The 12517-nt window shown below is 35.5% G+C and overlaps 1 protein-coding gene across 2 annotated transcripts in view; it reads right to left on the bottom strand.

Moving 5' to 3' along the window:
• Positions 1–12517, bottom strand: part of LOC127177339 (pleckstrin homology domain-containing family G member 2-like) — a 53219-nt gene that overhangs the window by 5241 nt on the left and 35461 nt on the right. For both annotated transcript variants that reach the window (XM_051129583.1, XM_051129584.1), the window contains 3 exons: positions 9488–9588; positions 2502–2568; positions 1327–1373 (listed from right to left, as the gene is read on the bottom strand). In XM_051129583.1, the coding sequence (XP_050985540.1) occupies positions 1327–1373; positions 2502–2568; positions 9488–9588 (215 nt within the window). The remainder of the gene's footprint in view (positions 1–1326; positions 1374–2501; positions 2569–9487; positions 9589–12517) is intronic.

Raw genomic sequence — 12517 nt, forward strand, 5'->3', positions numbered from 1 at the left:
AGTTGACTTTTCTGATCTTCTCCTCTTCGGTGTGAAAATCAGTGGAGGGTCCTGTACGGGACTTGACAAGAGAGGTGGGGATGGAATAGTCTCTGCAGGTAGACTCTGGTCGGTGGAGTCTCATGTTGCCCTCTTGACGAAGCTGCAAGTATCAGAAGACGTTCCAGAAGTCCAACAACTTTACCTGATCCATCTCCCATTATAGTAAAGGTTAATATAAAGAGAGGTTGAAGATGTCTTTAATGTCTTCACCCTGACAATTCAGTCTCTCTGACCTTGACAAAATTTCTGGGCAAAAGCTCCTACCTCCATCCCTTGCTGACACAGAGCCATTAAAACCCGATGTTGAGCCATCTGCTCTGTCTTAGCGGCAGGAGGAGAAATCCAGATCTCCAGAGTCCAAGTGATAAAAAACTGCTGGATCTTGAAAATGGCTGGATTATTCTATCACGAAATGCTCTCAAACAAAAGATCATCCAATTGCAGATTTTACTGAAGAGTCTATAAACAGTAATTCACATCGGGGCAAAAGCAGAAAAACATGCAAAAAGTAATCCACAAAAAGAACCCGCAAAAACGGAGAACAGAAAACAATAATCCAGCAACAAAGGACACAAAGAACAGGGTGTATATATAGGATGAGCTAACAAGATAAAGACACACAGCTGAAGGTAATGACACAATCATGCAGACAAGGGTAATGGAAACTGAAGTCCAGAAAACAAACAAAAATCAAGAGGAGTGTCCTCTGGTGATTGTCCAGGGAATACCAGTTGCTGGCTGTGACAAAAAAAAGTAAAAAAGTGTTGTTTTTTTTTCAGAAAATGACCCATCGTTTCAATAGATAAGACCTTATTCCTCAGATGGGATCATGTAGAGCCCTTTAAAGCTGCACCGAAACTTCAGTTTGGACCTTCAACCCGTTGATCCCCATTGAAGCCTACTATATGGGGAAAACCATGGAATGCTTTCCTTAAAAACCTTAATTTATTTTTCAACTGAAGAAAGACAGACATGAACATCTTGGATGACACGGAGGTGAATAAATTATCAAGAAATGTTTATTCTGGAAGTGAACTAATCCTTTAAGTGCCACATGATCCTTCAGAAATCATTCTAATATGCTGATTTGGTGCTCAAGAAACATTTCTAAGTATTATCAATGATGAAAACTGATATATTTTTTTAGAAATACATTGTAAATGTCTACACTGTCATTTTTGTTCAGTTTAAAGAATCATTTCTGAATAAAAGTATTGATTTATTCAATGCACACACAAGAAATCTTACCAACGGTACTTCAGAACAGAAATATTGTTCACTTACTTGGGGTAATTCATGCAGTATATGGTGTAAATGTCAAAAGCTTCACTCTAAAAAAAACAAAACAAAAAACAAAATTATAAATTGTTACAATGACTTCCATTCTAGTAACAAAAGTACACTACTAATTATGGACATCGCTTACTGCTCAAAAATATACAGGGAGTTCAAGGTTATGAAACTAGACAAAAATATAACGGGCACAGTCTAGACTGGCATTCACTTGGCAGTTTATGGGAGATTTTCCACTGAATGTTTGTGTACCGAAAACAGAAGCAGTACCAGAACAAGCCAATCAAGTGAACCCCATCATCTGTCCTGGCAATGGCGAGTATACCCAGATGTGACCAGATATGGGCAGCTCAGCCGTTACAGTCACTGAACTACATCTGTGCGAGCATGTAAACACATATAATATGTGTTCTATTTGGAGCTTGATATCTAGTTGTGAGGCACTGTTTGATTTGGAACAAGTTTTCTTTTTTTTGATGTTGCAGAGATTATGGGAAAAAAAACTTGACTGAGACTTAAAGAAGGTTAAATTGAGCTAAACCCTCAAAATAACCCACCGGTAATGGCTTAATCGAATGTACTCTCTGCTTCGCAGGCCAGCGCTAATTGATCCTAACAGTGGCCGTTTCAGCAGGAGGTAAACATTGGGTTTCAGTGCTTGAGATAGAGACACAGCCTCAGGCGACTGAAAGGTAAAAAAAAAAAAAAAGATTTTCTTGATTTTCCTTTCTCATGAAACAAATCATTGTAGAAAGAGCAATGAGCGCATTCAACTTCTTAAGCACTCCAAACAATGATGTCCTTATCTGGTTCCCATCCCAGCCTGGTCTGCTCATTGTTGTGTCATTGTGGTGTGGAGACAAGAATGCCAAAAGTGTCTGCAAATGCACTTAGCTGATGTGTGCATGTGTTAAAAGTTCAACACTGTTTGCTGATATGTTTAGGTTTTCTTCCACAGAATCCATCTGTTTTTCTAGCCCAAACATATCCGTGCCATACTGCCAAGCGAGGGCCCCAACATTAACAAAACTGGATTTTTTACATAGACAACACTTCTAGAATGACATGCATTAAAACACATCTTCCTTGTCTTGAGATGTGTGCATTGTGCGCCATCCAAGACGGTTTTAAACAGAAAAAAATATGTTTTATAGTCATGTGCTTACCCTCTCCACAAAGCACTCTGCTATGGCTGCCGCGTGTGGACTACGCTCCAGATCTTCCAAAAGCTCACTGTAAAATGAGAAAAGAATTGAGTCAGTTTTGGTGCATGACATGTATTCCTGCTCACATGTTCTCACAAAACCCATTGAATGTCATATAAGACCAGTTTCTGACATGAGACTTGGACTATTTCTTTGTTTAAAATATGTTATTCCCTTTCTGAGGAAACATCTGGGACTGGCGTTTCAAAGAAGACACTCTTGACTGAAACAGGCTCCAAATCCATTTCTTTTTTATCATTTAGACCAAACCATTGCTTAAATGCACACAGATGGGATACTTCTCATTTTGGCTTGATTTCCTCCAAACATACCCCAATATTCTCATAGCAAAAACTGAAACCCTTTCTACAGTGCATTCTGCTAGTGGGGAAAAGTCTCATTTCAGGTAGTAAATCAATGAAAAATGTCCAATTTGAATTTTATTGGCTTGTAACAACGTCTGGAAGGCAATAAAGGAAGCTTGGGCTTGGTTTAGTGAAACAATCTCTATTGTAACTCAAACACAAGTTGGAATCAAATGGATTTTCCCTCAGTGTTACGAAGTTGATATGATCTCTTGTGGCTTTTTCGACCGAGGATGAGTGGTTTGACATTCCCTGACTGTGTTTTGAAGGAAGGGTTGAACGAAAGGTATATGACAGCTCGTCCAGGCACGTCGTATTTCATTCAGTCCATCAGCGAAACTCTCAAGAGGCCCCCAAACCGCCATGCCGGTCAGTCTCGAGGGAAGCCCTCCTTCCATATCGTGAAACAAAACAACGTGACGCTCTCTAAACCATGGACTTTCCTTCATGTGGCTGAGGGGAAAAGTTCGGAAGGAAACCGCAGCACTCCAGCCTTCATCATCCTCTCTTCCCCTCTGAAGACGAAATTCATTTAGTGGCTGACCTTTGTGGTGGGGGGACTTCACTGTGGTTATGAAGGAAATTGAATTGAGTTCATGCACGCTTGCTTGGATTGTCCAAAGAGCTCGGTGTTCGAGGTGCCTGTAGGGATGGGATGTTCCTAAATGATGACTTGGCATAATAACAACATATAGTTTTGTAATTTGGAATTGTAAAACAACAAAGATGTTATTGTCGATTCAAAGCCACAAGTGTCTGCTTTCTTGTCCGAACCGTAGTAGATAAGTTGGATTCAATTAGATCTTGGCAAATCTTGTGAGGTTTTGGCCCCTTCACTCAAATCCCAGGAAAGTGCTGGCGGACCAATAGTTTGACACTTGAAATATGTGTGCTACATTCATACTAAATACTTTCCCAGGTTCTTTTTTGCCAGATACAGTACGTACAAAGAGATTTTGAAGTGTTTGTGGTATTACTTGAGGTAAAATGAGAAATGTAATACATTAAGACACCACATTGTTTTTTTGACGGTGTCAGAATTGGCTATCAAACCATGCAATAAAGCAGACTACAAAAAACACCAGCAAAAAAATAAAAAAGCCTCACTTATTCATTTTCAAGAGCTATGACCAGAAACAGGGAGTTACCTGCAAGAGGCCCTGAATGTAAAAAAAAAAACCCACAATTCCCTTTGTCCCATTCAGTCTGCACCTCACCCTTCCCGTTTTTTTGGACTCAACTCATGAGTTGTCGTCTTCTCTCGATTCATACTCTCCTCCTTGTCTCATCTCTTTCTTTTGTCCTACTCCCACCATTCATCCATTAACATGGTGTGTATAACTCAGAAACAGAAGTTCGCTGCATTACGGTTCCTTTCATCTAGCTCGTATTTCCCACAGCAGTCAAGCATTTATTTTTGCTGGAGATACAGCATCCTATGGTGGGGAAAATTCACACAGTCATTCTTCTTTTTTATGCAGCATACAGTGCAAATCCTCAGGACTAATCTACACCCATTATTTCTCTCAAACGAGATCAAAGCAGACAGTGAGACAGTGAGGAGACTCGAGGACAGTGAGACATATGCTTTAGGGAAAGGCAGATTTGTCTTAATTAAGAAATCGAGCACTCCTTATTCTCAGTGTTAAGGTGTATTTGAATCCAAAATGAAATCTAAGCATGGTACATTAATAGACCGTGACTCAAGAAGAGCACACAAAAGAGGTAAATCCCACCTAATGGAGGAAATTATTGGATCATCTGAAATGGTACACATAAGACTACGGGGTGTCCCATTTTTATGAATCTTTTATGACCCATTAGTTGATTTTTTAGTTGATTTTAAACAACAAATTTCAACCTTCTATGGAAGCCAGTTTCCACCACTCAATTAAAAAAAAAGAAAAAAAAATTCTCAATTCTCATTTTTCCTCAGAATTGTGAGACTCGCACTTGCGAGAAAAAAGTCCGAATTGTAAGATATAAACTTGCATTTATGAAAAAAAGTCTGTTGCAAGTTTTTGCAATTATGACTAGTTCTCGCAATTGTGAGTTTATATCACGCAATTTTGAGGGAAAAAAAGGCAGAACTGCGAGATAAAAAAAAGTTTAGTTTATTTTTTTTTATACAGCTGTATACAGAGTAAATAATACACAAATCTGTACATAAATCTGTTCCAGATTCATACACATTATTATTATTATTTATCATTAAATAAGTCCTACTTATTTAAATGTTCTTTTTTTCATGTCAGATATGTATGAATGTATGTACGGAAGAATGTATGTATCAAGAGCTCTTTAAAAAAACACAACAAATTCCTTGTGTTTTCGACACTTGAGGAAAAAAAGTCAGAATTGTGAGATATAAACTTGCAATTGTGACAAAAAGTCAGAATTATATAGATACAAATGATATACATACAAAGTCGCATTTATGAGAAAAAAGTTAACTTGCAATTCAGACTTTATAACTCACAAATGCAAGTTTATATCTTACAATTCTAAGAAAAAAGTCAGAATTGTGAGAAAAAAAAATAAAATTGCAAGATACAAACACGTACTTATGTGAAAAAATACCAATTGCAAGTTATCTTGCAATTCTGGCTTTTTATATCTCAGAATTTTAAGAAAAAAAGTCAGAATTGCGAGAAAAAAGTCAGAATTAAAAGATACTTACATTTATGAGTAAAGTCAATCAAGTTTTTTACATTTATGACTTCTCGCAATTGTGAGTTTTAAAAAAAAATAGAAAAGTTTTCTTTTTATTACTCAGTGGCTTCCATAACTTTCTTTGTGGTTATATGAAGATAATAATTATTAAAACTGATTTTGAAGCCTTTTGAAAACTCATTATAGAAAAAAATGAAATAATATTATTTATCACAATAACAATAAATTACTATAAATATTATGCAGGTTTTTTTTTTTTTTTTTTTTTTTTTTTTTTTTTTTTTTGTAATTATGACTGTCACATGGTTGTAATGTGATGCTGGTGATAAGTTTTTTTTGTTTGTTTGTTTGTTTTTTTTTAAATTAGTGTGCTTGGTTACCAAGGAGAAAAACATATGAGCTTATGACAAAATGTTATTTGTTAAGGAAAAAAATACAAAATAAAAAAAAATAAAAAAAAATCAAGGCTAATATCACTTTTAAAGAAAAATTATTTTGTTTTCAGAAAAAGAACAAGTCAAAATTAAGTGAGTTTTTGCTTGAAACAAGCAAAATAATGTGCCAATGGGGTAAGCAAAATAATCTTGTTTTCTGCTTGAAATAAAATTATTTTGCTTACCCCACTGGCAGATTATTTTGCTTGATCTAAGCAAAAACTTAAATTTGATGTCTTTTTTCTGAAAACAAGACAATAATTTTTGCTTGTCTAGAAAATCATTCTTGATTTTAGAATTTTTAGATATTTTGGCTGGAAACAAGACAAAAAAATCTAAGTAAAAAGAGCATTTTTTTGCAGTGTATACACTTTATTTGGTACATTTTATTATAGTGAATATATTTGTGTATATTTATGTATTTAGTATGGCTTTAAAAAAAAATCTTATCCTTAAGAGTCAATGAGGACAATGTGCAAAGTGGCTGATCCTTACGTTTTAACACCCATTTAAGGCCATCAAAATAGAAAAACAGAAGGGTGCGATTACAAATGCTAAAATAAACCAAGAACAATAAGAACTGATAATCAGATTTTTAAGGAACTATTGTAGAACACAAGAATGAGTCATCAGTGGAACGTTTTCATCACTGCAAAACAGAGAGGAGATTCCCAAGCCAGCAAAAACAGCTTGTTCTGTTGAAGTCGCTGTACAAGACAAATGCAGCATTCCAGTGCAAAGGCACAATTTACAATGCTTCACTGTAAACTGGACAGATGTCTGTGGGAACAAAATAAGTCCTGTCTACTATCCCAGGATGCACTGCTCGCTTGGCTGCACCCTCACTTTCTGACAGGTCATGTGTGGCTCGTTCACCACAGGGGCTGGAGCTGCTTTGGCTAAGAAGAAAATGACATCTGTATGGGTCCTAAAGCTCTCACCGGTGCCAAGAAAGTAGACTCAACAGAATCAAGTCTGAATACAGGGCTACATTCCACAACGATGAACAGAGGGCTTTTAAGAGTACGAACAGACAAAGAGAGAGCCTTATGTGTTTAAACTATAAGAAAGGGGGGGGAAAAACAATGTCAATCATTCGTTTTATATAGTCTTAACAACTACAGAGGCACAAGAGCTGCATGATTTAACGGGGCAGCTCGGGTCAGAAACGAAAATTCTGTCATCGTTTGCGCACCATCATTGTCGTTCCAAACCCACATGCTGTTATTCTTTCTCTGAACACAATCAGAGAAATATTGAATAATTTCCAACTCCCTGTTTTCCATAAACATAAAGCTTTGTGGGATGAACAGACCTAGTTTCAGTCATTATTCATTCTCGTATGATTTGAGAGCTGTGTGCTGAGTTAAATGAATGATGTGATTTCAGAGTGATTTGAATTTCAGTCTATTAATCATGTAAATATAGCATGTGGCTTCAGATGAATTGGAATTCATACACTACTGTTCAATTTATATATATATATATATATACACAAAGGAATTAATACTTTAATTCAACAAGGACACATTAATTTGATTAAAATGACAGTAAAGATATTTACAGTGTTACAAAAGATTTATATTTTCAAATACATGTTGTTCTGTTGGATTTTTTTTTTCTTTTTACAAAGAAATGAATACTTTGATTCAACAAGGACACATTCATTTAAATCAAAAGTGAAGATATTTACACTGTTACAAAAGATTTCTATATATTTTTAAAAAACTTGAACTTTCAAAAATACTTTCCGAAAGAACACAATGTATGACGCTTTCCAAAATATTAAAGTAATTTGAAGAAATGTTTTTTAAGCCAATTTTAAGCCAATCGTTCAATTTAGCATATTAGAACGATTTCTGATTGATCATGTGACACTGGAGACTGGAGTAATGATGCTGAAAATTCAGCTTCACTATTTCAGGAATAAATTACATTTTAAAATATATTCAAATAGAAAACTGTTATTTTAAATGGCAATAATATTTCACAATTTTACAGTGTTGCAGCTTTGGTGAGTGTAAAACACTTTAAAAACATTAAAAAAAAAAAAAAAGAAAAAAAAAAATAAAGTTGTCAAGGTAAATTGTACGAAACATGTAAGTATCTTCCGAAAGGCAGTACTAAATGGAACAAAAATTATATTTTGACAAAATAAGAAAAATCTGGACATCTTTATCCTGTTCAAAAGTTTTAAAATATGCAAACAAAGATGGAAAACTGAAGAATCTGCAGGACTTGGAGGATTGGAGAACAAACAAGGGACTCATGAACAACCATGAACAACCAAAATGAAAAAATAGTCGTAGATCATCCAGGTAGCCACACACAGTGTTAAGAATCAAGGGGTCCCAAACTTTTGAAGGGGGTTATTTTAATAAATTCAGCTATTTTTTTGTCTTGTGCACTATATGTAAACATCTTTTATATAAAATATCTTACTCAGGACAGTACTAAATAAAAAATAACATGTATTTTGTATGATCTTTCTTATTTTATTAAAATTATTCACATTTTCACAGATTCTGCAAGGGGTTCCCAACCTTTTGCATAAAAGTACCAATAAACAGCCAATATGTTAATAATAGGCATGCTAATATGCAACTAGTTAATAATGAGAATTGTTCCCTATACTAAAGTATGAAAAAACCTGACCCCAAACTTAAGTGTAATCATATCGACTACTTATATGGTGCTTTTTGTCATTTTTGGAGCTTGACAGCCTGTGGTCACTACAAACTGTAAATTATGAAAGTTCTTTTATTTATGAGTGAACTATCCCTTTAAGAATGATTTTCTTAAAAGCTAATAACTCATTCTGCTCATTACATGCCAATACAATCTCGAGCAGAGGCCAAAAGCAGCTGCGATGGGAAGAAAAGTCCTGCCATTTTATTAAAGGAAGTTTTAATTAAATAAGGTCATGAGGACACCCAAGAGTTTTGAAGATTTTCTGTTTTCAACACAGCCAAGATAATTTCCCACAAGAGCTGGCAGTAAGGCGCCATGTTCAATTTCGACACTGCCTAATGTCATTAAAGGAAAGATGTGGAGTAGAGGTGAATTACGTTAAAAACACAGGGAGTTTGAGTGGCATGAACCACCAACTGAAAGCCATGCGTACGACATTTGCAATAAACATTGTGAAACCGACTGACTAAATTGTTCGGTAGACCATGCAGTGTAATAAACCATATGCTGCACGTCTTTTAAAAAGAGCTTAAGTTTTGACGACGGCTGAGGATACGTCTCCTGAAGAGCATTCCAGATCAACTACAGCAGTCCAGGGACAGTCTGCTGGAGTGTATCAGAAATGGCTACACTCGCTCTTGGCAGACATCTGCACATTGTCCCTCATGACGGGACAGACCAGGACCTAGGCCAGTCATTGTGTGTTAGACAAATTCAGCAGACACCACTGCCACCCAGACGGACATCTCGACCACCAGAGTTTTAAAAGAAAGAAGACACCCACCTGTTAAACTCATAGATGTCCTCGATGTTGCAGAAGAGAGTGCTGACCTCCTCTGGTTTGAGAGGCAAGTCGCCACAGTCGATAATGCAGCCAAGATAGTCCTGAGAGAGAAAGCGAGAAAGATTGAGCGTGGATGACCTCACAGAAGTCATACTAGGCATTTTCACACTTGAATTTGTTTCGCTTTTTAGTGATTCAGGAAACTCCTGTGGGACTTGTGAAGTTGGTGAAGTTGGTGAAGTTGCCGCTATTCTAGCGCATTTTCCCATTGTAAACACTGAGTTGATTCATAATTTATCGTCTAAAAAGAGACTATAAATGGGTCCGACACAGCAGGATGTGACTCTCACCCTTGAATGATCTCTCTCGACACCAAGAATCGTTGTAATGCAATTACCATGGACGCCACACTTGAGCCCCTCAATGATCTTCAGTGTAAACATACAAAGCGGTGCAGGAAAGCAAAGCATGCAACTAATACGGTGGTTAAAAGGAGCCCCTCTAACAATATTTATCTTTTCTCTCTCTGCTCTTTCACCTCCGACCTCGAAAAAAGTCATAAGCTGGTCTCATGAGAAAACGGTCTCATCATTAAGCCACGTAAAATACTGGCTGGTTTAGGTGGCCTGCTGAGGAACAGAGAAGCCAGGGCTCAGCAAGCTTTCTCGGTTTTGGAGTGGTTGGTTAATGCTGAGTTTAGGGAACCGGTTCCACAGGGTTAAAGTTTACGGAAGATTTGGGTCACAGTGAGAAACGTAGGATGGAAGTGAAAAGCAAAAGTCCACTTTAGACATTCTACTAACAGTAAGTAACTTTGCAAATGCATGTCAATTAGTCATTAGAGTATTAGTAGACTGTCTGCTTAATATCCTCTAACACTCTTCTATACTTTGCGTAAATGTCAACTTATTCTACTAACCCTAAACTTAACCTAACAGTCTGCTCTCAACAGAGTTAGTAGACATGAAGTTGCAAATTAATGAGAATTAGTTGACATGTAGTTGCAAAGTTACTTATAGTTAAAATAAAGTATAACCAAAAGGGCTAATATAAAACATCAAAATAGTGACAGTTTCAACAGTTTAGCCAAAAGACGTAATTGAAATGTATGTTACCATCATTTAACTGTAATAAACTAACCGTTACACTACTGTTCAGAAGAATCATATTAATCAATGGATCTCTGTTTATACAAAAATCTAAAAGGATGTTAAGCTTATTGACTATAAACTTTTAAACAGTAGTGTAACTTTACACCAAAAAAGGTGATTTAAAAAAAAAAAAACAAAAAAAAAAAAACACTGACAGGAAAAATGGCTGTTGAAAATTCAGCTCTAAAATAAATAACTTTTACATATATACTAGATGTGGGCAATATACTGGTAGACATGATAAACCAGTAGAAATGTGTCCACCTGTAGAGATTTTTTATTGCGGTTACACGCTTATGTGACATTTCTGTACAACTTGGTAACGAAAACTTTCTGAGCACTGGAAGTGCGCACATGTGAAGACAGTGCTCATACACTCTTAAAAAAAAAGGGAGAACCATTTTTGGTCTTAAAAGAACCATTCTGTAAAACATTTTAAAATTTTAAAGAATCTTTTTCAATTATAAAGAAACTTTTCTGCATTTGAAAGGTTTCATGGATGTTCAAGGGTCTTCATGGAACCATCAATGACAATAAAGAACCTTTATTTTTAAGAGTGTAGATCAAGGGATTATTGAATATTGAGTTATTTTTGCCCCTTCATAGGCCTTAAACGGTTAAATACACACTTGTATGTGTCAAAATGCCTGTCTTTAGTATCCTAATTCAAGTATCCTAATAAACACAGTCATTTAGATCTTAAATGAAAGCAAATAGCTGAGAAAGAAAACACATGAATTTGTTACAGTATATTGTATCTGGGCAGTTCTTAGAGTGACAGCAGTCTAATATTCCTGCTGTCTGTCATTCATGTTAATCACACAACAAACGAGAATCACAACAAAACACAACAAAAATCTTTAATAAGAAGAACGGATGAATTAATACACATCAGACTCAATGTGCAAGGTTTCTGTGCGTGATGAATTTTTAGAATGACGAATATGAAAAAAACCATACGAAATTTTCGGTGTGACTTCAGTATGCAATGACCATTTTATAACAGCTAAGGGGTTTTAGCAACAACACCCCTTAGCTGTTAGAAATTAACGGTAAACCATGGCTTCATGGGGGTTATTTCTTGAATATATTCATATCTTTACAGTGAAATAAAATTACTCGTGAAATAAGATTTCGGTCATATCACGCACCCCTGATAGAGACACATAATATATATATATATATATATATATATATATATATATATATATATATATATATATATATATATTACATATATTACTATTTTTACTGTATTTTGATCAATTAAATGCAGCCTTGGTGAACATAAGAGACTTCTTGTAAAAAAAACCCCACAATTTTTAAAGTTATAATAACAACTTTACAGCTCAAATTATAAACATTTTAGAATAAATGTAAGTGGTTGTATGAAATAGTTCACATTTCTGCTTTTAAAACCTCAAAAAGGGGCTCAGTTTACTTCCACTGCAAATGTCTCATCATTTGTTAAAAGAAAATAAGAGATGAGTCTAAATTATTTTTTGTGGTAATCAACATTATGCCACAAAATCCATTGAGCTTAACTTCTATTGACCCCAGAATGTTGCTTTAAAAGAATCTATGGCAGAGCTTAATAATTATCTATCATTTATACTAAACCAGTACTAAGTAGTGAGGTTTCCAGCTTGAAGAGGTTTTCCAACACTATAATCATAATAATACTGCCGTTAAGAAGATACATTCTTGCCTTAATGAGGAAAATGCGTTTTGCATTAAATTAGAAAATTAATCATATTTTACAGCCTATTTTGTGTCCAACAGAGGCCAAAAACCAAAATAGAGCTGCGGCAAATGGTCTCAGGATTGAGCTGGCAGAGTGAAACAGAGCTATCTATCAACACTATCAGTCTGTTTATCA

The sequence above is a fragment of the Labeo rohita genome, chromosome 15 (genome assembly GCF_022985175.1).
Source record: "Labeo rohita strain BAU-BD-2019 chromosome 15, IGBB_LRoh.1.0, whole genome shotgun sequence".
In the NCBI taxonomy this organism is placed as follows: domain Eukaryota; kingdom Metazoa; phylum Chordata; class Actinopteri; order Cypriniformes; family Cyprinidae; genus Labeo; species Labeo rohita.